This window comes from Lagenorhynchus albirostris, chromosome 3 (genome assembly GCF_949774975.1).
Source record: "Lagenorhynchus albirostris chromosome 3, mLagAlb1.1, whole genome shotgun sequence".
Taxonomy (NCBI): domain Eukaryota; kingdom Metazoa; phylum Chordata; class Mammalia; order Artiodactyla; family Delphinidae; genus Lagenorhynchus; species Lagenorhynchus albirostris.
The window spans coordinates 127,216,626-127,241,429 of NC_083097.1; the positions used below are offsets into that span (position 1 = coordinate 127,216,626).

Below are 24,804 nucleotides of genomic sequence, written 5' to 3' on the forward strand. Positions count from 1 at the left end.
AGCGTTGGGGTTAAGAAACAAGAAGACCCTGGTGGCCAGGCCAGGAGACAGAGCACCCTGTGACTGACTGAGCTGGCCTTTCGTCCACTGGTTCATCCATTCACCACACAGCTGAGAGCTTACGTAAACAGTCACCAAGCCGGTTGCAGCAGGCACAGTGGTGAACAGAACATAGAACTGTGCTCCAGAAACTCATAGGTAGTAAAAAATGAATCAAAGCCACTATTATCTGAAGGCTTTGTGTGCTGCTTCCTGAACTGGACTTTCCATGCATGGACCCTTTACCCTTCCCAACAGCCATCAACATAATAAACTAGAATTTACTGAGCACTCCCTATTATCAGGCCCTGCTCTGAAAGCATTGTGTGCAATATCTAATTTAATCCTATTGACAGCCCTCAGAGAGGTACTGTTATCACCTCCCTTTTGCAGGAGGAAACCAGGGATCAGCATGGTGAATTCACCCGCCTGGGATGTCTGCCTGGCCAGCAGTGAGGATGGGGTTGGATTCAGGCTACTGACATGAGAGCCCAGGCCCTAGCCACTTGCTATATTGGCTTTCTACAAGGAAAATGTTCTTATGCCCGTCTTACAGATGATGAAACAAAGGCTCACGAGGGTTAAGTGACTTGTCCAAGGCCACACAGTTGTAAAATGACAGTGCTAGGATTGGAATCCAGGCTTATCTTGATTTCAAAGCCCTGCTCTTCTCACCAAAATCTTTATCTGTAAATAGGGTGGATTTTCCAGCCAAGGGCCTTATTGCCCTCAAAGAGAAAGGCCCAGAATTCTGATCTTTTGGCTGAAGTCAGGATTCCCAGTTTCTTTGGGAGAAAGCCACGGAGGGGAGTATTACCTCCATCAAGCCTGAAGGCTGTCTCCCTCCTCCTGTATCCTCAAAGAAAATCCCTGACCAGGTATGCCACTCCCCCTCCACGGCCTCCATCTGTCCCTCACCGTTAGGATGTTGTACTCTCCAGCTGGGAAGATGCTGCTGGACGACACCACGCCTGTGACCGGGTCGATGCTGAAGCCCCTCTCGTCACTCTCCTCGATACTGTAGGTGACCCTGCCATTGAGACCCACATCCGGGTCTGAAGCCACCAGCCTGTACACAGCCCCAGGGGTCAGTGGGCTGAGCCTCTCTGGAAGGCGGACATTGAAGAGCTTGTGGGAGAAGACGGGGGCGTTGTCATTGACGTCCAAGATGCGTACCACCACCCTAGAGGTGGACCTTAGGGAGGGCTCCCCGTTGTCCAGCACAGTCACCTGGGGACAGAATCCAGTGTGAGTTGACAAACGCAAGGCAGTGAATATGTATCGCCACCCACCACAGTTCTGCCACTACCCCTGCTTTCAAAAGCCCGGAAACACCAGTCCATCTGTTGTTTGGTATACGCTCGTGATTTTTATTATCATAACCTTACCTTCTTGGAACCCAGCTCTTTGGTAACCTCGCCCACAGGAAAGCGAGCAACAACAGAGAAAGACACCAGAAAGAACTGGAAGAAGAGTCACAGAGGCTCTAGACAAAAGCTAGAACTCTTTACTCAGGAGGCCAATGGCCATTTCTCGGAGACCATTTACTTTTTATTGGCTCGTAATTCTGGTAAGCTTTGTTCTCGCTTTCCTTAAGCTACTGGAGGTTAGAAAAAAATAATTGAGGAGATGTTAATGGAGGCATGGGCGGTACCTTTGGAGTCAGACATGCCGCCCAATGCATGAAATGATACCAAGAGGCAAAGTAAAGGCACCAAAACAATTTCAGAATCGGGCTGTTACAGGTAGGGGCAAATCATCCCATGCATCAGTATGAGAAGGGACATTTCCACTTTAAATGATTCCGAGTTCTTAATATATTTTGCTGTTTAAAGATAAATGCCTCTGCTGAACTGTGGAGAGTGCCTCAGTCCCTAGAGGGCCGTTTGGCTCCTGTTACTAGTAATGCCTGTTTCATACAAAGGGAACGTCCAGAGCCTGGGAGCATAGAAGGCAAAATTCCTGCCGAGGAATATGTGTCCCTCCCAGCTGACGTCTTTAAGACTAGAAGAGATGCCTGTTCATTAGTTGTGGATAGTGCAGGAGGGGGTATAACTAGATTCCTTCTGATTTAATCCCCTCTGGGTCAAGACTGACGCCTCTCATTGGAATGGTCACCAGGGATGCTTATGTGATTTCAGAGACGTCCTAGAAAGAGCACAGAGCTAGAGGACAAAGGTCTGGGTTTTCATCCTGGCTCTCCTACTGACCTAGTGTTTGACACTGGGTGACTCTCTCTAGAGCATAGGGATGGACTGGAAAGCAGACCGGACAAGTGCATAGCCCATGTGTACTGCTCCGTCTTCCTATACTCACTGCAGGTATTGCTAATCCATCAGTGCTTCCTGTCCAGCCCTCACATGGTTTCAGATTCCTTCCCTTCACAGTGCTCGAGAGCCAGCGAAGACGCTGAGAGTCTCCGCCACAGCAAGGCTCAGCTTAAGTAGCAACTCCTCTCTGAGTCAGCACCCTCCTCAGCCACTGCCTGGAAACGTGCATGTGGCCCCAAGGCCTGGCTTGGCTCCAGCCTGGCCTCCTGCAGGAGGTTTTCAAATCTAGCGAATGGGTTCAGCAGCATCACTCACCTCCAGGATGTGTTCCTCCTTGTTCTCTCGGTCCAGCAGCTGGGCAGTGGATAGGAGACCTGGGGGAGAGATGGTTGGAGGGAGACTGGAGCAAAGGCTCCCAGGGCCATTTTATTTTTATTTATTTATTTTTTTAACATCTTTATTGGAGTATAATTGCTTTACAATGGTGTGTTAGTTTCTGCTTTATAACAAAGTGAATCAGCTATACGTATACATATATCCCCATATCTCCTCACTCTTGCGTCTCCCTCCCACCCTCCCTATCTCACCCCTCTAGGTGGTCACAAAGCACCGAGCTGATCTCCCTGTGCTATGTGGCTGCTTCCCGCTAGCTATCTGTTTTACATTTGGTAGTGTATATATGTCCATGCCACTCTCTCACTTCGTCCCAGCTTACCCTTCCCCCTCCCCGTGTCCTCAAGTCCATTCTCTACGTCTGCATCTTTATTCCTGTCCTGCCCCTAGCTTCTTCAGAACTCTTTTTTTTTTTTTTAAGATTCCATATATATATGTTACCATACGGTATTTTTCTCTTTCTGACTTACTTCACTCTGTATGACAGACTCTGGGTCCATCCACCTCACTACAAGTAACTCAATTTCGTTTCTTTTTATGGCTGAGTAATATTCCATTGTATATATGTGCCACATCTTCTTTATCCATCCATCTGTCGATGGACACTTAGGTTGCTTCCATGTCCTGGCCGTTGTAAATAGAGCTGCAATGAACATTGCGGTACATGATTCTTTTTGAATTATGGTTTTCTCAGGGTATATGCCCAGTAGTGGGATTGCTGGGTCCTATGGTAGTTCTATTTGTAGTTTTTTAAGGAACCTCCATACTGTTCTCCATAGTGGCTGTACCAATTTACATTCCCACCAGCAGTGCAAGAGAGTTCCCTTTTCTCCACAACTTCTCCAGCATTTATTGTTTGTAGATTTTTTGATGATAGCCATTCTGACTGGTGTGAGGTGATACCTCATTGTAGTTTTGATGTGCATTTCTCTAATGATTAGTGATGTTGAGCACCCTTTCATGTGTTTGTTGGCAATCTGTATATCTTCTTTGGAGAAATCTCTATTTAGGTCTTCTGCCCAGGGCCATTTTACTGGGATAAATTCAAGGGTTACATTCAAAGCCTAGATCAGAATTATTCTCGTCTTTGGAGAGCAAGAGCATGAGGGGGAAATGGAACTCTGGAGAGAAAGAAGGGGAAGAGAGGAAGGGGAGAGGACAGCCGAGGTGATGGCATGAGTGGAGGTTCCCACCTACTTCCTGCTTTCACCATGAGGAGGGTCCTGAGCACAGTATATTGTTGAGTGAAAAAGGCAGCTCATCAGGAGTTACAACAGGGATCACAGTCCCTGCCTTCAGTTCACGAGAAATCACAGAGGGGTGGCTTTTTACTCCTTTGTTGTAATTCTCTTATTCATCTGAGACCTAGGACCGGCTCTTCCCATGCCGGGCTGGCGCAGATGAGCCAGGGGAGTGCTCCTCTGTAAATTCAGGAAGGTGAACTTAGTGATCTGTAATTCTGGTTTTCATTTTCTAGACACTGTGGCTATAAATTGAGGCCATAAAGGCGAGAAGGTGCCAGTTCTCTGCAAGCATCAGGAAAGTCAAGCTCAAGGTTTTCGGGGGCCCAGAGGGGCATCCACGCCCATAGACTGAGAGGTCCTAGCTGGGTAGGGAGGTCTCTTTTCAATGAAAGCAGAGCTATTGGTAGGGGGTCAGTGGGTGTTCTAAAAACTTTCAGTAAGTTTCTTGATCTTGTTTAGGCAATTAAATGATGGAGTAATGGAATGAAGTGTGGGGATGGGGCTCCATGAGAGAAACGGGGATCCGGTGTTGGGGATGAGGCCTCCAGTGCTGGAAATGGGAGTGTGGTGTGAGGAGTGACCTCTGTCTGCGCCATGTTCCTGCCTCCTCGTCCTCCCGCCTTTTCTTCCCTCAATGAAGGCAGGCACGGGAGGAATCCGAGCAGGCTCCTGGAAAGCCCCACAGCTAGAGAGGAAGATGCATTCCTCTAGGACAGAGTGAATATTGTTTCAGGTTGCCCCACCCAGCTTACCCCCAAGCTGAGGGGCCTCATGGGGAAGGCCTAGCATCTGGGTGACCCCCAGGAAGAGTGTGGGGATGAGAGGACCCTGGCTGGGAGCCTTCCTTCTGGCTCAGTCCTGCTCTCTCTTCATCCCCTCTCCCCTCTCTGTTCATCCCTCACCATCCTCCTTCTCTCTGCCTTCCCAGAGCTTCCTCTCTCCCTTCCCCCTCTTTGCATCTTGGAATCGTCACTCTTTCTCCATCTCTGGTTTTTCTTTTCTCTCTGCCTCCCCCGCATCTTCTCAGGGCCAGTGTACCTGGAATTGCTGCCTGGCCTCCTGGGCCATTGCCCGTGTCCTCAGCCTCGTCCCCCCTCTGAGGTTGGTGTCAGGATTTCCAGGGAGTGCCCATGTAGGATGGGGACATGGTGGAACCACCCCCAAGGGACTGTGTGAGGGTCCACCAAGGACCCTTCCTGGCACGAGGCGGGCATTCAGCCGATTCAGCTCTTATCATTTCTCTCCTCCAAACAAATGTCCCCCCTATCACCCCATCTCAGCCCCTTCCCTCTCCCTCTTCCCTCATCCAGTGGTTTTATAACTACTGTTGATTCCACCTCTAATGGATTCTAGATTCTTCTACTCTTTTTACCCTGACCCACTACCATCTAGGTCTTACCCCACCTACCCTGCCAGCTTCCTCTCCCCCCTCTGCCCTTCCTCAGAATCATAAGAGCCAGCACTCACTGAGCTCTTACACGTCCAGGCATTCTTCAAAGCTCCTTATGTATCTCCATCTATTCACCCATTTAGTCTTCCCAACCAGCAAAGAGGTAGCTATTATTATCTCCTTTTTACTGTGAGCAAACTCAGACATAGAGCAGTCAAGTAACTTCCCCAAGATCTTACATTTGATAAGTGGTGGAAATGGATATGCCTTTAGAAAATGGGCCTACTTGCTCATAAAAGACTAGTAAAGACTGAGGAACGGTCAGACACTGGAGACCAAGGACACGTGAGGACTAGAGGTAATGTGGGGTCCTGGATGGGAATAAGGATGTTAGCAGAGAAAACTGGGGAAATCTTAGTAAAGTCTGTATTCTCCTTAATAGCCTTGCACCAGTATTAATTCTTAGTTTTGATAAATGTGCTAGGTTAACATTAGGGGAAACTGAGTGATGGATGTATGAGAACTCTCTTTGCAACTCTCCTGTAGGTCTACAATTATTTCACCATTAAAACTTTTTAAAAGAAGAAAAAACTAAAAGGAAAAAAAAGAAAAAAAAAATGGACGTACTTGCTCTGTCTTCAACAAGACCTGGGTCTTTTTCCCTCCTGGCTATTTCTCCTGTCACAGTCCTTGCCCAAGTGCCCTGCCAGACTGTTCCTTGTCAAATCCTCTGAATCCTTCAGCTCGGCACAGCCACCCCTGTTCCATGAAGCCGTTGCTGGTCTACCACACTGAGCAGCTTCCTCTCTCCTCTAAACAGTCACAGCACCACATCTACTCATATTTTAACAATGTGGTACTCATTTTTTTATATATATAATTTTTAAAAAAAATAATCAATTAATTTGGCTGCGTTGGGTCTTTGTTGCTGCACGCGGGCTTTCTCTAGTTGCAGTGAGCGGGGGCTGCTCTTCGTTGCGGTGCACGGGCTTCTCATTGCGGTGGCTTCTCTTGTTGTGGAGCACAGGCTCTAGGCACGCAAGCTTCAGTAGTTGTGGCTCGTGGGCTCAGTAGTTGTGGCTCATGGGCTCTGTAGTTGTGGCGCATGGGATTCGTTGCTCCGCGGCATGTGGGATCTTCCCAGACCCGGGCTTGAACCTGTGTCCCCTGCATTGGCAGGCAGATTCTTAACCACTGCACCACCAGGGAAGTCCCAATGTCGTACTCTTTACACTGGTTCTATAGCTTTTTTTACATCCAGATCTTCATGGTCCTGATGGATTGGATTCCTCAAGGCCTGAAATTATGTTTTATATCTTCCCCTCTCTCTACAGCACGTAATTTCAATGCCTCATCAGGGCAGACACCTTTAAACATTTGCTGAATAAATGAGTCTTGGGCTTAACAAAAGATTGTGGATGCTGGCAGAGATTCATTCATTCATTTCCCAATTATTGAGGTCCTACTGTGTGCCAGGACTTCATATTCTAGTGGGCAAAAAAAAAATCAAGCTTCCTTTTCTGGAAAACCTTTGAAGTCTAGTGAAGGACATGGATAATTAATGGAATAATCACATACATGAATATAATGTTCTAAGTGTTTTTAAAAACTAGATGCTGCTGGGAGATGTATTATAGTGTCAGGAAAAATTTTTCTAAGGAAAGAACAGCTGGGCCAAGATCTGAAAGAAGAGCAGGAGTTAGCCTGAAAACAGAGAGAAGAGACTCCTGGCAGAAGGAATAGCATGTGCAAAGGCCCTGTGCCAGGAGAGGTCATGGACCAAGGCAGGCCATGTGGCTGGATCCAGAGAGTGATAGAGCAAGAGAGGCAAGATGAAGCCAGAAAGGAAAGCAGGGGCCCAGTCAGGCACAAGTCTGTGGGACACGGCAGGGTCTGGCTTTATCTTAAGGGCACAGGGAAGCCATCCAAGGGATCCAAGTATGGAAGTAGGACAATATAATGTGAATAAGAAAGGTGGGCGGGGGGGGGGGGCGGGGAATCATTGCTGACTTATTATTTTATTTTCAAATGTTCATGCTGATAAAAATTTCTTCTCAACTGTAGGAAGCCTAAGAGCTCTCTGCCCTCTGGGGCATTTTGCCAGACCTGGTGTCAGGGAACTGTTGACAGTAAACAGAGCAGGGATTTGGAAGAAGTAGAGAACCTATTGCCTTAGGTGAGAGATCTCTTCCCTCTTCCAAAAAGGGAGGGACAGAGTGGGCCCAGGCAGAGAGCCAGCTTAGGCCTGTTCTTCAAGAGAAAAGCATTCTCCTTCTAGGAGCACTAATCTGCTCCCCGAGGTCAAAGGTTCCAAACAGATGTCACAGGGCAAAGGGGCACTTGTATCCCCTGCCCACTGTCTGCCTCAGGATCCCCAGGCCCATCGCTCCTCCTGACTCCCTTTTGCCTTAAGGATCAGGAAGCTGCTGCCAGCAGCTTCTCCTTCCTCCCCTTCTCCTTCCTCCAATCTTGCCAGAGTTCTGTCCTTCCAGGACAAGAGTCAGTTGGAGCTGGAGAATGGGAAGTTGGGTTCGAAGGAGAGAATGTCAGCCTTCTCTGCAATAGGGTTGTTGTTCATGGTCAAGAGGGACATGTGGCCTTGGAACCGTACCTGCAGCAGTGGGAACTGGCTCTCACCTTCTGCTGGGAGCCAGGCAGGCAGCATAATTGCAGGAAGCAGGCGGGAATAACACAGTCGGGTGTGAGGGGACTGTGGGCACAGAGGACACACCTGCTGTACACAGGGAGCTGCTGTCAGCTCCGGGCAGCTGTGGCCCTGCGGGATGTGTGGTCCATGTGGCCAGATCTTGTTATTTTAAGAACAACCAGAAATCTGGAATATTTTGCGAAATTTCCAAATTTTTAAATGTTGGCAGAAACTTGAAAAATCACTGTTTAAAGCTTGTGCAGGCCAAACAGAACACCTCTGTGGGCTGCATCTGGTTCACGGCTGCAAGCCAATGACCGCTGGATTCCTCTAAACCATCCAAGATGGCCTTGGACCGAGGACAGACCTTTGTGAGACGGTTGGTTGCTCTGAAGTGGATCTGTATGGCCACCGTGCCGTGAGCAGGCTTGAGATCAGTGTGGGACTAGAGTTAAGAGATTCAACCTGTGGTTTGCGATTCTCAGGAATGGTCAGTTGGGAGCACTTGGAGATCTGAAATAGTCCCAGCTTGACCACCTAGGGAACCTGCTTAGCTTCCCTGGGCTCCAAGGAAAGAAAACTCACATATTCTTATTCTCCCACAGAGATGGACTTTGTTGAGCAGCACTTCTCAAACTTAGCACACATCAGAATCCTCTGGACGTCGTATTAAAATACAGATTTCTTGTCCCCACCCTGAGCTCTGATTGAGTGGGTCTAAGATGGGGCCTGAGAACTTGACTTTCTAACAAGTTCATAGGTGATGCTCATGCTGCCATTCTAGGACCACACTTTGAGAAGCACTGTGGTAGATAATCCTATGCACTCAGATTTCTGAGGTCCTTACCTGTGAGAGGATGAATAACAAAGAATCCCATTTGGTTGCCGCTGGTGATATTGAAGGTCAGCTTCCCCTTGGAGCTGGAGTCCGGGTCCCAGGCGTCCAGCTGAAGCACGGAGGTGTGCAGGGGTGCATCCTCCCGGACGGAGGGGTAGAACACGGGGCTGGACATCTGGGGTGGGTTGTCATTGACATCCAAAACCTCAATGTAGACTTCGGTTACAGAAGAGAGGGGGGTGGAACCCCTATCCACTGCCAGTACCGTCAGCCAGTAGCAGGACATGAATTCTCGGTCCAGGGGCGCGGAAGTCTGAATCATTCCTAGGGATAGTCCATCACCAAACCCGAAATAGTTTAGAGCTCATTAGAAAGCACTTTACCTAACACTCCTGAAATGATACTGGGGAAAGGATATTAACAACTATTCCACGAGAAAAGGGAACTGGGGCTGATATGGCATGGGAGCTGCTGAGTTAAACACAGGGAAATTCATATCCTTATTGTAGAACCTCTCAGAGCCTTTCTCTGCTAAGATAGGCCCATGACTGGGGCATGTGGGCCTATGCAGGGTTTCCAGAAGACCATGGTAGTTGACCTACTTTCTCCTGACTACTTCAAGCCGAGTCCAATTTATTCATTTCACATTCTCTAAGTGGGATTTCCTTACATTTGTCCTTAGACTGGTTCCTTCAAGCTTCAAGTCCTTATAGATACCAATTCAAGGGTAGGGGTTTGATAAATAAATTGCTGTTCCCCTCTCCTCATCTTCATGATTTTAGAGACTTGGCTTCATTCACTGGTTCTCTCATCTACAAATTGCTTATTATGAACTAGCACTGTTCTAGAAGTCGAGGGTCCAAGAGTGAGTGGAAGAGGCTTGTAGCCTAAGTTCTTATGGGTCACACTCAGCTGGAAAGACCCAGATGACAGGGCAGAGCCTGTACTCAGAGCCATAGCATTGCAGAGCTGAAGGAACCTTACTCCTGTAACAGATGGGGAAACTGAGGCCCAGAGAAAGAGCATGACTTGACCAAGATCATGTAGCAAGTAAGCAGAAGAGCTGGGTCTAGAATTGACTCTCAATCTAATGCTCTTTCTACCACATCACCCTGCCCTCTACCCCGGAGAGAAATCATCCCATCAAGAAGGACCTACTTTTATTCACCTGGGATCTCTCCCAAGGTGCCTATCTCAGGACCTCACAAGCAGAGGGTGCCCAGTAAGTGTTTGCTGAATTGCACTTATTTTCTGTGGAGCTTCAAAGGTGCCACCTTTTTGGAGGACAATTTGAAAATATCTATTAGCATTGATATTAATTATATATCTATGGATGATGGATATATGGATATATGGATATTATATATTTATTAATGTTAGCTTTTGACCCAAGAGCTCCATTTTTTAAGAGTTTTTCCTGTAGAGACTCATTGCATATGAGTAAAAGTATATGAACAAATGCAGCCATTAAAAAAGAATGAAGGAGATTTATAGGTACTGACATATAAGATATCCTGGTGACAAAATAAGTTTCAGAATTAGTATCTGTTGTATTATGTTTTCATAATAATAAAATGAAAAGTGATAAAATATCAGATGCAATGAGAAAAATTTAGAAGATTATAGGACAAATTCTTAATAGAGATTATATCTGGGGAGATGGGACACAGAGAAACATTCATTTTTAAATTATATATAAAAATTTTATAACTACGATACATTATTTTAATAAGCATATATATGTAATATATGTTTTTGTGTGTGTGTATGTGTATACAAGTGTGTGTGAGATGGTTGATTCAACTTAAATGGATATACATACATACACCCACATATGTATATACACATATATATACTATATATATAGTATATATATATATGTATATAAATTAAAAATAAAATGAAAGGGACAGGAAGGAGTGTCCCTATTTATTGTTCTTTTTAGCCTATAGCCTGACTTCTCTCATGACAGTGCCTGATTCCCTTAGGCCCATCCTCTCCCAGCACCTGGCCCTCCCATCCCATCCCACTCCTAGTACCTGTGTCTTGGTTGATGCTGAAGGCTGCAAGGTCGGTGCCAGCCCGCAGGAAGTACTGGAGCTCCCCGTCCAAGCCACTGTCCTCATCATGGGCAGCCACTGCCATCACTGAGGTTCCCGAGGGGCTGTTCTCCCGCACCTGGCCCTGGTACACAAAGGAGGCAAAGCGGGGAGGGTGGAGGTTCTCGTTCACATCCAGGACAATCACCTCCACGCGGCAGAGGGTCCTTCGGGCCAGGGGCCTCCCGCTGTCACTGGCCCACAGGCTCAGGTTATACCCAGCCCTCCTCTCAAAGTCCAGCTCTTTCTCCAGACTGAGTGCCCCCGTCATGAGATTCACGTGGAAGGTCCCATGGGCATCATCCAATAGGACATATCGTACTTCTCCCGCAGGGCCCAGGTCAGGATCAGAGGCATCTAGAAATGTTAGAATGGTCCCTGGCGGCAGATCCTCTGGGACCTTAAGCCTGCGAAGTTCTGTAATGCACTGGGGAGAGTTGTCATTGGCATCTTCCAATGTGACTATCAGGTCGGTGACAGAGAAGAGCTGGTGACCCTTCCTGGGCTGGTCCCTGGCCTCCACCTTGAGTATATATTGAGGTTCTGATTCCCGGTCCAGGGGTCCTGTGACAACCAGTTCCCCAGTGAGGGGATGGAGGGAGAACTTCTCTGTGGGGCTTAGCAGGGTGTAGCGAACCCTCCCATTGTCCTCCGAGTCAGCATCTTTTGCTTTCAGCTCCGCAACTGTGGTTCCAACTTCTGCGTCCTCTGAGATGGTTACCTGGTACCCACCAGGAGGAAATCTGGGCGCATTATCATTCCAGTCTTCCACATTCACTGTCAGCAGCTTCCAGGAGGACTTCTGGGGAGTGCCCAGGTCATACACCGTTACATTGAGGATGTAGAAACTGGTGGCTTCATAGTCCAAGGGGGCAGCTACAGCGAGCAGCCCTGTTTCCAGCTCAATGTCAAAGCAGCCGTCTTCATTGCCATCTGCAATCACATAGACCAGTTTGCCGTTAAAGCCAGTATCAGGGTCGGTGGCTGCCAGGTGGGCCAGGGGGGTGTTGAGAGGAGCACGCTCGAGGATGTCAATGGACTGTGGGAAGTGGTCCTCAAACTGAGGGGTATGATGATTGATCTGATATGCACTTAAGGAAGTGAAATCCTCATCACTGGACTGCTGATTCTGAAGCTCAACAGAGTGCAGGATGGTCTTTGTGAAATGTGTCAACACCCCCGTTTTATCACACTTTACAGGGACCTCCAAATGAGGATCCTTCACTACAGTAACATTCAAAGTCATGGGCGAGGCATAGTTTTTCCCATCTGAGGCTGTAATTTTCAGGGAATAGTTGATGGGTTGACTAGTAGTATGGTTCCTAAAAGGGCGTTTGAGGGATATCACTCCAGAGAAATGATTTAGATGAAAATACTCTAGTTCGTTGCCTGACACAATCTCATATTTTAGGTTCTGAAGCTCATCCACATCTATAGCTGACACGGTCATTACTGATTTTCCTACTGGCCAGTCTTCATGGATAGACCCAGTGCAATTGACTTCCTCAAACATAGGCTTGTTGTCATTCAAGTTCTTGAGCCTAAGGGAAACAGACACTTCTTTTTCCTGGCGAAATGGGGATCCCCAATCTGACGCCCATACCTGGAAGGTGTAAATTCTGTTCATGAGCTCATAGTCCATGGGTTTGGAGGTGGAGATGATCCCCAGGTAAGGGTCGATAGAAAAGGGCACAGAGTTTGGGCGAGCGATGGAGTAGGTGACGTATCCATTGTCTCCATGATCCTGGTCTGTGGCCGTAACCGTCAAAACGCTGGTGCCTGGAGGGATGTTCTCATCGAAGGTGCCATAGTAGGAGGACTTGTTGAACACGGGGGCATGATTGTTACAGTCCATTATGTCAATGACCACAGTGGTGGAGGCCAGGCCCAGTGAGGTTCTGATGTGTAGCTGGTACTGAGCTCGGTCATGGAAGTCCATGAGCTTCGTGGTGGTGATCAGCCCCGTGTGAGCATTCAGTTTAAACGCTGCACTCTCTGAGGATGGCTTTAGAACATACTTCAGGTTGGGGAAGGCGTGGGTTACTTTCACTATCACCACACGGCTATCAGGAGGGGAAAACTCACTGAGCTGCACTCTGTAAACAGCCTTCTCAAATTTGAGGGAAGCCAGTTTGGAAGGAGGTAGGTGAAAGCCCCTGATCTGGGAAGAAGAAGAAGGTCTGCTCCCACCCCTGGCCTGCAGGCTGAGGTTGAATCCATGAGGGTGTTCCATCCAGTTGATGTCTTTGACGGAAACCAAACTGAACTCACTGCTCCGGGCGTAAGACTTGATGGCTTTGAAGTTCTTTTCAGGGTCACCACCAACAATTTCCAGCGAGTCCACGTCACCACCTGAGCTCTCTGCATCCACCACCACCGTGGCATAGGTGGCGTCGTCACTGCTCTCTGGTGTAGCCAAGACCACTGAGGCAATGGCCGGGAGCTTCCTGAGGGCAGGCTCCACGTGGATGACCAGTGCTGCCAAGTTACCAAATCCGTTGCCCTCTGAGATCTTCCGCATGCGGTCCACAGCCAGCACCTGCAGCTCATGCTTCCCTCGCCAGGTGACGTTGAGCTTCCCGGCCAAGGTGACCACCCCGCTGGTGGGATGGATGGCAAACATCTCCGACCTCGTGTTAAAGGTGTAGTAGAACTCGGCGTTCCGGCCCAGGTCGGCATCCGTGGCGCTCACCTTGCAGATGGGGCTCTTGAGGGGCATGTCCTCAGAGATGGTGACTCGATATGAAGGCGGGGAGAAGAGGGGCTTCAGGTCATTCTGGTCCAGGATGTGGACCACCACGCGGGTCAGAGCCTCTAACTCCGAGGTCTTCTCCGTGGCTTGGATGATGAGGGTGTAGCTGTCTCGCACCTCCCTGTTCAGAAGGGCTGTGTTGCTACTCTTCGTCCTTATTCTCAGAAAGCAGAAGTTGCCTACCATGTACTCCTCTGTTTTAAACACGTTGGTCACATCTCCAGAGATAATCCGGTACCTCACTGCCCACTGGGGGTCTGTGAGATAGATGCCCATTTTCTCAGAGCTTTCCACGTAGGTCTTGGGAGCAGAGTTTTCATAGATAGTCACATTATAAAGGGGGTGTGTGAAACGCCAGGCTGATGAGATGATCCCTTCTAGGGGTTTCTCACAAGTTGTACAATGAAGCAAGAAAATGGCAAACCCCAGCAAGGCAATAATCATGATGGAAAACCTCCCGAAACCCTGGGCAGAAAAAGAAAGGGTACAAGTTAGCAAAGAAATGGTTCCTACTGCCGTGGTTCTTAACTGGGGTGGTTTTGCCCCTCAGGAGATATTTGGCGATGTCTGAAGGTATTTTTGGCTACCCCAGCTTGTGTGCAGGAGGTGCTACTGGCATTTAGTAGACAGAGGACGGGGATACTGCTAAACATCCTACAATGCACGGGACAGATCCCCACAGCAAAGTCAGTAGGGCTGAGATTGCAGAACCTTGTGTTTGAAGAATAACAGACTAGTTTAAGTGCTTTCTGAAGGGCATCCGGCAGATACAACACTGTCCTTACCACGCCTCTCCTTTTCCCAAAACCTTCAGTGTCTCCCCAGTGATGGTGGAATCATTCTGACCAGGTACCCAAGCTTAGCAGTCTGGCCCTAAGTACTTCTGACAAGACCCCTCCATCAGGGCTCAGCTCCAGTTGAACTGAGCTGTGTCTGCACACGTAGGGGCTGCAGAAAAGCAAAGGGACCACGATCACAGGCCTGGCGTCAGGCTGCTAGGCTGTCAGGCCTGGCTCTGCCACTTACTAACTGGGTGACTTTCTAGGCAGGCCATTTCACCTCTGTGAGACTCGATTTCCTCTTCTGTAGAATAGGAATAAGGATATTAACTACCTCATTGGATTGTTGTGAAAATTAAGTGAAATAACAAAGGTAAATGACCTAGCATAGTGCCTGGTACATAGTAAGTTTTAATGTAATATTAGCTATTATCAGTCATAGGAATCTAAGTTTCATAAAGTGAAGGGACCTGCCCAGGGCCTTACAGCTAGATAGAAACGAAGCAAGAATTAGACCTGGAGCTCCTTGCATCACAGGCCAGGGCTGCTACCCCATCCCAGGCTTACCTCCACCTATCCCACCACAAGTCCCTTTGGACAGAGCCTGATTCTAACTCATCTTGTAACCCTGAACAGAGAAAACCCCTCCCTTCCTGGAATGTCAGAGCTGAAATGGACCTGAGAGATGATGGAGCTCAGATCCCCCTTCTCATGCATAGATAGGGAAATAGAGCCCCAGGTGGGGGAGGGGTCTTGCCCCAAGTCCCAAGGTGGGTGGCCAGGTAAGAACCAACCCCTGGAGATTGTTGAACTAACTGTGAGTGAACGCTTCACCCTCTAAGAGCTGCTTCTCTTCTGCATCCTCTCCCTTGCCTCTTCCCGAATGCCTCATCCCTGAACTCCAGCCTGGGTCAAAATGTGAGACTCATCAGAGCCGAGGATGGGGAGGGGGACCGGGTAGGGCAGAGTTCGGTTGCCAAACCGGGTCTTCTAGAAGCAATGTGTGAGGCTGCGTACACCAGGCTGGTGGCCGGCCTGCCCTTGGGAGACTTGACTCCGTGGAGTTCATGGCTACCAGCCAGATGTGCCGAGCATTCTTGGAGGAAACAGGCAAAACTTGTTTTTCCAGTTGCCTTGGTCTTCAAAGGCAAGGAAGAGTTAAACTTCCAGGCAAGGGGGAAAGGGAGAGGCTTGGATCCTTGTCTTTCCAGAGTCCTGAGAGAACCAAATGCAGGTTCTTTAAGACCTCGTGGGTTGCATCCCAACATGGGAAGGAGGGTGGAGGCAGAAATGGAAAAGCCAACCTAACTTGGCCTCTGAAAGCCTGTGACAGAAAAGAATTTGAATAGGCCTCCTTCTTCCAGCCTCCCTACCACCATCCCTCGCTTGAGATCCTGTTGGCGGCGCCCTAAACCCAGCACCTCAGAAGAGAGGGGGCAGGATGGAGGTAGATTCTATGCTTAGGGTCCTAAAGCCAGGGACAGAAAAAGATGCTGTCTACTCCCCACCCTTCCTGCCCCCTTGCTGTCACCCCTTGCTTGCCACCACAGCCCATGAAGGACCCGGCCACAGGGAAAAGCCACACTCACCCATCCCTGACACAATCCGCTGCAAGCACGAGGACACCCCTGAATCATTTGGACCCCACCCCTTCCCCCAGGATGGCATTGCTTTTGAAGTTGAAGACCCAGGGGGGAAATGAGTGCTTACCCCAGTCCCAGGTCCACACTCACTCCTTGGCCCGGCGAGCCCAGGGTGTGTGCAGCCTCCCAGCGCTGCCTGCCCTGATTTGGGGAAAGCTTCCTGTTCACCAGGTCAGCACCTGTGGAGGGCAGGTCCCAACAAGACACTCCGCTCAGCAGCTGCAGGGGCGCCTTGAGAGCCGGAGTCCTTAAGGTGAGCTGTAGGGAAGGGAGCAGGGATGGGGTCTCCCTCGGGGGCAATAAGATGCCAAAGGGGGTGCACCCTTGTGTAGGGGTTTGGTGCCCATGGCTGTGTTCAAGCCGTGGGACCCACAGACCTGGTGAGTGGTTTGCTGGGGGAAGGGCCTGTGTCTGATATTTGTTTCTGGCACCACACCTGGGCAGGTGAACAGGCTTACAGGGTGCAGGGGCATATGGGCTCCCTGGGCTACCCTCCCACCTCATACCACCTAGGACCACTATTTTGAAACATCTTGTGAAAACATAGATCAGTTCTTATCACTTCCCTGCTTAAAATTTTCCAGTGGCTTCCCACAGCATTTCGATGAAAATCTGAACTTGTTATCATGGCCTGGAAGGCTCCCCACCATCTGGGCCCTGCCTGTATCTCCAGTGATGCCTCCTACCACTCTCCCCATTGTTCACCAAGCTGCAGCCATACGGGCCTTCTTTCTCCTCTACAAACATACTAAACTGGGATCTGCCTCAGGGCCTTTGCACTTGCTGTTTCCCTCTATTTAAGATTCTCCCATGGCTAGCTTCTTGTTATTATCCATTTCTCACCTCTAATGTCACTGCCTAACCCCCAGTTTGATGTAGCCTCCTTCCTAAAGCCCTTCTTTATCACATCACCCCATTTTCTCCGTGGCACTTGTCACCTCCCAATATGTTCTTATTTATTTGTTTACTGTCTCCTGCCCTAGATGCTAGGCTCCATGAAGACAGGAGCTTTTTGATCTTATTCATGCACGAATTCCCAGTGCCTAGATCAGTGCCTGGTACATAACAGAGCTCAATAAATACTAATTGAAAAATGAAAGGATCTGGACTTAGGGAAAGCAATGACAAAGTGAAAGCTGAAAGAACCTTTAGCGATCATTCCTTCCTTTTTGATGCTGGAAAATAAAGTCCCCCAAAAAGAAAGGGACTTGCCCAAAGTCACAGGGTGAGAACCAGAGCCAGGTTCTTTCCTCCCAACCATGCTGCCAGAAAGAGAAACTGTGTTCACCTGTAAATCCAACTGTGGGTTCGAGCCCAACTCCACCACTTGCTAACTGTATAACCTTGGGGAATTTAACCTCTCTGAACCTCAGTTTCCTCATCTGTAAGATGGGGCTATTAACAGTACTTCTTTCCTGGGGTTTTATGAAGATGAAATACAATCGTGTACATTAATATGCTTAGCGTTGGTGCCTGGCCCATAGAAAAGCACTCAATAAATATTAGTCTCAAAGCCAAAGCAGAATCAAAGCCTGAGGTCGGGGTGAGGGTGGGGTAGACTGAACCCGCTGGAGAAGGCCCAGCTTGCGCCCCAGTGGAGCCGGAATCCGCTGGTCCCTGGTCAAGTCTAAGCTTGCTGGCCCAGCCGCAGGCTCTGCTGGGAAGCTGCGAGCAGGCGCTTGTCTGGGGTGGGGCCTCATGCTCTTGGCTCCCCAGACTCAGAGAGAAATCTGCATGTGGGTGAATGTGCACATTTGCAAGAAAGCACACACACACACACACACTTAGGAGGCAATTTTGAATAATTGTGTGGGTACGCTAATTGTGTGCGCCTGGTTGGCAGAACGCATACTGTGTGAGTAAATAAACTGGTAGCTGTGGGGCTTGTGTGTACACGGGTGTGAGCAAGTGCAGGTGTGGGGTTTCGTGAATGGACCCTTTTAGGACATATGCGTGAATCAAACTCTGTCTCCATGTAACTCCCAACCCCATTTCATGCATGGGGAAGGCAGCAGAAGGTGGTTCACAGGACAAAGCTTCTGGCTGTGTGACTTTGGGCAAGTGGCTTACCTTCTCTGATTCTTAGTTTCCTGACTTCATAATACCATTTTGAGAATGAAATGAGTTAATGTACATAAATGCTGAACGTGACGTGTGACACAATTTTTGAAAAATATTACGAAGTACTATTACTTTTTAGCAGCCAGCTCAGACTATTCACTGTTGAGTTTGTGGGTAATGAAAACTCTCAGATGTCTTTTCACATCTTCTCCAATCTGTTCTTGTGAAGGCTGATCTTCTGCAACTAAATAACGTACGATTTTAATGAGACAGTGATTCATTTCTCCTTGTGTTTCACTCACTGCCCCAGCATCCCAGAATCTTAATTCTGACGTTCAGAAACTTGGTGGTTGTAACATCTATGTCTTTATCCGAGTCATTGATAAAAGTCTGAACACAACTGGCAGGATAAGTGCTCTGAGGTCTATCCTCATTTTCTTGGTTAGTGATCTCAAGTGCAATTCTGGAACGACTCATCTCACAATGTGGAGAGCTCCCCGTCACTGGGGGAATCCAAGCAGATTCTGTGTGGCCACTGGGGAAGGATATGCTACTCTAGCGGGATAGGTGCCCTTGGGGGAAACAAGGAGAGCTCTAAAGTCCTTTCCATCTTATACTGGTAGGTTCTTCGGCTTGTGTAGGCCTATGGGATTGCCTCTGGCTGTGGATCAGGAAAATCATTCGCGATGCCTATTCAGTGGTCAGTGTAGTAAGCTGACCTGGCTCTCAGGAGACCTAGGTCTAAAGCCACTTATTCCTGTGACTGGTCAAATCAGTCACCTAAGCCCTCTGGACCTCCTTCTTCATCTGTAAATGATGTGTGTATATTGGGGGAAGGGGAGGGAATGGATCTGTGATTTCGGACCCCTCTATTGCTTTCAGGGGCAGAATCTCTTTTTTCCTGATGAAATTGTACTTGGAAACACAGCCTATAAACAGATAAAAGCAGAGCTGCACTATTGAAGCAGGGCTCGAGGCCTAGGACCCTGCCCCCAGGTTTGTCCCTCACTCCCTTGGGAAGCACAGGTTTGAAAAACTGGACTAAGAGCCCCTCCAGATCTGATAAGCGGGGGCTCTGCTATGCTAACGTCCTGTGTCCCGCCTACATGTTCTAAGCGGTGTGGTTGGGTGTTCTGTGATTCTAATGCTCTGTGACCTGTATCCGTAATGGTCCATGTGCAGTGGCTCAGGCATTTTAGTTCTAGGAGCCTGTGACACTGTTGGTAATTCTATCCCTTCCACGGGGAAGCAGATGTACTTGAAGAAATTCAAAGCCAAATCAAACTTCCGCTAAAGAAGCTCCTACCAAATTTGTTCAAAATGCCAGGCTTTGTTTCTTTCTTTCTTTTTTTAAATTTATTTTTGGCTGCGTTGGGTCTTCATTGCAGCCCGCGGGCTTTCTCTAGTTGTGGCGAGCAGGGGCTACTCTTCGTTGAGGTGCACGGGCTTCTCGTTGCAGTGGCTTTTCTTGTTGCGGAGCATGGGCTCTAGGCACGCAGTCTTCAGTAGTTGCAGCATGTGGGCTCAGTAGCTGTGGCACACGGGCTTAGTTGCTCCACGGCATATGGATCTTCCTGGACCAAGGATCGAACCCGTGTCCCCTGCATTGGCAGGTGGATTCTTAACCACTGTGCCACCAAGGAAGTCCCCAGGCTTTGTTTCTGACGATGAAATTCCTCCCATCACCCAGGCACAGATCAGCAATGACATTCTCCCTCATGGCCCAGCAGCTTCCCTTTTCTTAGGCATGACACAGACATTAACTAACAGCCACAGCATACTCCTAGGAAACGCATCTGTCCTTTCACTCCCATTTCTCAGGTAAGACAAACTGAGGTTTGCCTGGCACACCCAAGGCCACCCAGAAGGGGGCGGCTGTACTGATAACAGAGAGCCGGATCTCCTGAAGCTGAGTGCTCTGGATTTCCTAGACTGAGGGGAGAAGCAAAGAGGGAAGATATTTTTCAAAGTTTGGAGAGTCTTTCCTGAAAGAAGGAGTCACTGGATTCATCCCTCTGGATTGGAGAATGTCCATACTCTCCCCCCAAAATCTGAATGTGAATTTACAAAGGATTTGGGTGCCCTCAGCATTTATTTTCTGACCTCCCACCCCCATCCCCCATCTCTGTCCCAGGCATCCAGTGTTAGGGCTGGCTCCTATGGCTCTCAAGAAAGAATCCTAAATATATTCTGTTTATGACAAAGGCTGGGAAGTGGGGGGAGGGTGGGACCAGGGAGCAGGAATTAGGAGGGGTTGTGCCTTTGAGCCAGATTAAAACTGTAAATGAAAGAATGTTGACATTCCAGGTACCTGCTTGTTAGGAAGTCTTTAGCTACTGAAATAATTTTTCTACTTAGTCTTTGGGAGCCATGGAAAGTTTTAGAGAAGAGGCAGGACCAGAGCAGAACTATATGCTAGGAAGAGTAATCTAACATCAGATCAAAAGGGGAATTTTCACATTCAAGATTCCCACTCTAGTGTGGACTGGGCTTGAACACCAGCTCTATTGGTTTAAGCCAACTGGAATTCAGGGATTGGTAGGAGGGACTGATTTACTTCTAAGAAACTTGGATGAACACTTGAGTCCTGTGCTAGTTTGTAGGCAGCCGCTGCTGGGTTCTCGTGTAACAAAAACAAATCAAAGAACTGGGTATGAGCAGGAAAAGGACCAGAGGCTGGAGCCCTGGATGGGCCATGTGACCTTGGGAAGGCCACAGAACTTCTTCTGAGCCTCAGTTTACCTGTCTGTAAAATGGAGATAATAATAGCTACTTCTACCTATTCTCAGGGCTGGAGGAAAGACAGCTAATATGATAGGAGAAAGCATAGGGAGGAAAGACGCAGAGTAACACCTTATTAGGACCAATAATGGCTTGGTAAAAGGCAGCTGGAACCACCAGTGGACCGGGAGGCAGTCTCAGGAGACCTGCTTGTAAAAGCAAGGCCTACCCAAGCCTGGAATTAAGGGGAAGAGAAACGACTGAAAAGGAAGTTCTCGCCTAGGGCATGGGTGAAAGGGAGCTGGGACTTGGGGTCCCCTTTTTTATCAGTATTCTGGTTATTATTGATGACAAAAATTATACTGTCTTACATCTGGATGGTAATCTATATGTTTTCAAAACACATCTGCATGCATATGCTCACTTGGTCTTTGGGGAGAAGACCCATTATTGGACAGAATTAACAGTAAGAAAGTGGTCTCTAGAGTCGGATACACCTGCTTTCAAATCCTACTCAACAGCGGTGTGACCTTGGGCAGTTATTTAACCTCTCTGGTCCCAGAAAAAGGGGAAATGAGAGTAGCAGCTATCTCATGGAACTGCTGAGAAGGCTGCAAGAGTCAATGCATTGTACATTCCCAGCACAGGAAACACTCAGTGCCAGTTAGTTATTGTATCAACCTCATCCTTATTGTGACACTTATTATCACTGTCATTTGGTAAATGAGAAACTGAAGCTCAGATCATTGGAAGGCTCTTGCCTGGGTTTACCCATCTAGTAGGTGGTGGATTCAAGTACCGACCCAGAACAGGAATCCATATTCCAAGAAGGGAGACTCAGAGGGGGCTGGAGTGGCTGGGGCTGATTCTCTAGAGCAGCACTCCATCAGAACTTTCTACAGTGATGGAAATGTTCTATGTCTGAGCTGTCCAGTGTGGGAGCCACTAGCCCATATATTCATCTTTATACCAATGTTGTCCTTAAATATAATTTCTAATTTTTTTCATGGAGGAAGGGGCCCACAAAAGCTAAAGTGACTAGGGCCCTTGAAAGTCAGAATGTGACCCTGGGGAGATAGACATTTGAAGGAAACACAGGGCTTCCAGGCACCTGGGCTTTAAGGAAGAAAAGAGACAAAGTGGGAGATGATGAGAAAGTGTTTTGTTATTGGACTTCCTCTGCCAAAGTCATTTATTCACTCGCTCACTCAATACTTCTTTTTTGAGGGCCTACCCTGTGAGGGCATTCTAGAACAGAGAATAGGACAGGTGAGGTCCCTGCTCTTGTGGGGATTGGATTCTAGTGGCAGAGAGAGGGCGATGATAAATTAAAAAATATACTCTATCATCAGGTGATGAAAAGTGATATGAAGGAAAATCATGCAAGGCAAGGTTAGAGAGTGATGGAGGGGGCGCTGTTTTTGAAAGGGCGGTCAGGGAAATCCTACGTGACAAGGTGACATTTGAGCAGAGGGAGGGCCACAAAGCCATTTTGAGAAAGAGTTCCAGGCAGAAGAAACAGGCAGTGCAAAGGCCCTGGGGCAGGAGCAAGGAGACCGCAGACAGACTAAAGGGAGCAAGGAGAGAGGGATACCTGCAAGATCAGGGAGGTGGCCCAGGGCAATTCAGCCCAAAGAAAAGACCTGTAGTGAGGTGGGATCCCATCACAGGATTTACATGATGGTTCTGTAAGGAGCAGAAGGAGGGAGGGTCGTGCTGCTGGACATAAAATCTTAGAGCCCTTCAAGACCATCCCCTGTGGCCAAGGGGTGGTGTGCAAGCTGTCCAGCTGCAATTAGTTTTGTTGGGCCTATGATACATTGTTTTGTTGTTTGACGGTTTTCTACTTAATTACTTAACATATAAACATTGGGAAGCTTCACCCAAAAATCTAGATTCCAACTTCTGTTTACCAAAGTGGAGGGCATTGTCTGTGTCCACCCATGGCATGGTTGGCTGGAGTTGAGTGGTGGCTGCCCCCTTTAGATGGGGCCTGGGCTCTCTAGTCCCCCCTCCCCAAGCTCTCCCGGATGTGGAGGCCATTTCAGCTACCGTTTATCTCCAAGGTAGTTTTCTAGTAGAAGAGACACATATCTGTACCTACACCTCTTTCCAAACTGTGAGGAAAATACAATCCAGGATGGCCTCCTGTTCACACACTGGGCCTGCTTCAGCCCTGAGGCTCCCGCCAGCTGTAGACATTTGAGTTTGGAGCCCCTGACACTCACTGAGCCCCAGAGAGAGCAAGGGATCTCTTCGTCTTGGGGTTGCCTATATGGGTCCATGAGCTTTGCATCTGGAGCTGAAAACTCCCTAAATCAGAGGGCATCCCAGGATCAGAGGGCTTGGACGGAGGGCGAATCCTGCCCCACTTCCTCCAGGGCTCTCTGTCCAGAGAGGTTTGTAAGAGCAAAACCAGCTCCAGTACAGCAGGGCATTGAACCTATTTATAATTTAGAAGCTCTGGAGACAAAGCAAGAGGAACAGAGCACCTCCTCTAAGTTCTGCGTTTGTGCCTTGGGATCCATCAGGGCACAGTGTGAACTCAACCCTATGGGTAGGCCAGGGGGAACCCTGGAGTCTCTCCTCCTGGTGGGGCAGCCTCTGGCCAGGCAGGGACCAGGAGGCCTCCTGTATGGGAGGAGGCTGCCCTGAAGGCCTGGGTTTGGGGGTGGCTCTCTGCAAGCCTGGAAGGTTGTGTTCTGAAGTCAAGAGATAGACTCCCCCCGCAGGACCGGAAAGCTCCTTTCAGAGGGCAGAACAGATTGCAGAGGCCAGAATGTCCCTGCTGCATGGACTTCATCCGGCGGGGTCCTTCCTCTTCTGCGTTCCTTGAAACTCTTTGATCCAGTGAAATCCTGTGTCTTTCCAGGAACTATGAATGAGTTTTCAGATGTCTAGACATCAAGTTCCAACAGGATGACTTGGATCTCTGAGCCTCTGTTTTCCTCATCTTTAAAAGAGAGATACTAACTGAACCCACCTCAGATAGTTCTGAAGGTTCGACTAGAGAATTCATATTAAGCAGTTAACACAGTGCATGATACCTAGCAACCGCTAAATAAATATTGGCTGTTATTTAAAAACGATCGTTATCATTATGGAAACTGGACTGAAACCCAGCTGCTGCCCTGAGCCCCGTGCCCATTCATTCCCACCTTCACCTTCTGAGGCATCCCTGCGAAGTTCCCAAGCCTCCCTAGGGCACAGTTTACAAACTGCTAGGAGTCTAGTCTCCATTTTGTAGAGATCAGAAAACTATGCCCCAAGAAGGGAAGTCCCATAGTGCTATGTACTAAGTCACATCACACGTTGGTGGTGCACCTGGAACCAGAACCCGGTCTCCCCATCCTGGGTGCTTTGCACTGGCCAGGTGGCTCCCTGCAACCCGACTCCTCTCCCAACCTGGGGCTCCTCAGGAACCCACACAGGCAGGGTCTCCTACCCAGGAGAGTGCAGGGGAAGGAGCCAGCCTTCGGGGTCAGACCTGCCCCCCCATCCTGCCTGTGCTTTCGTCTGGGGGCCTGGCTTCCTCTCTCCGAGCCTCCGTTTCCCCATTTGTGAAATGGGGCTGGCAGTGGTTACCTACTTGGAGGATTCAACGAGCTTATGCATGCAAAGCATTTAGCACTCCTTTGGTGCCGAGGGGCCTTGGTAACATATCAGAGGGCCCGGGAGGGGATCAAGCCGGAGACCCCTGAGCAAACCCCCTCATTTCATGGGGCCTCCACTTGTCCATCTGGGAATTGGGACTAGTCCCTGCTCTGCTGCCTTCCTGGGTAACCCTCCACTGAGCTGTTGTCAAATGATGCTCTGAAGAAGGCGACATTTGGGGAATAGGAAATGTTTACAGAGGCACAGGCCCTGGTCATAGCTGATGTTTACTGAACATTTACTATGCGCCAGGCCCTGTGGTATGTGCTTGGCA

The 24,804-nt window shown here is 48.7% G+C and overlaps 2 protein-coding genes across 2 annotated transcripts in view; one reads left to right on the forward strand and one right to left on the reverse strand.

Moving 5' to 3' along the window:
* Positions 1–24,804, forward strand: part of SLC36A1 (solute carrier family 36 member 1) — a 145,634-nt gene that overhangs the window by 99,079 nt on the left and 21,751 nt on the right. The window lies entirely within an intron of this gene.
* The window catches only part of FAT2 (FAT atypical cadherin 2), a 67,533-nt gene that overhangs the window by 33,899 nt on the left and 8,830 nt on the right, over positions 1–24,804 (reverse strand). The window contains exons 2-5 of the mRNA XM_060145945.1: positions 10,861–14,137; positions 8,831–9,145; positions 2,625–2,683; positions 958–1,269 (exon numbers count right to left, since the gene is read on the reverse strand). Coding sequence (XP_060001928.1) covers positions 958–1,269; positions 2,625–2,683; positions 8,831–9,145; positions 10,861–14,116 — 3,942 coding nt within the window. The 5' untranslated portion in view covers positions 14,117–14,137. The remainder of the gene's footprint in view (positions 1–957; positions 1,270–2,624; positions 2,684–8,830; positions 9,146–10,860; positions 14,138–24,804) is intronic.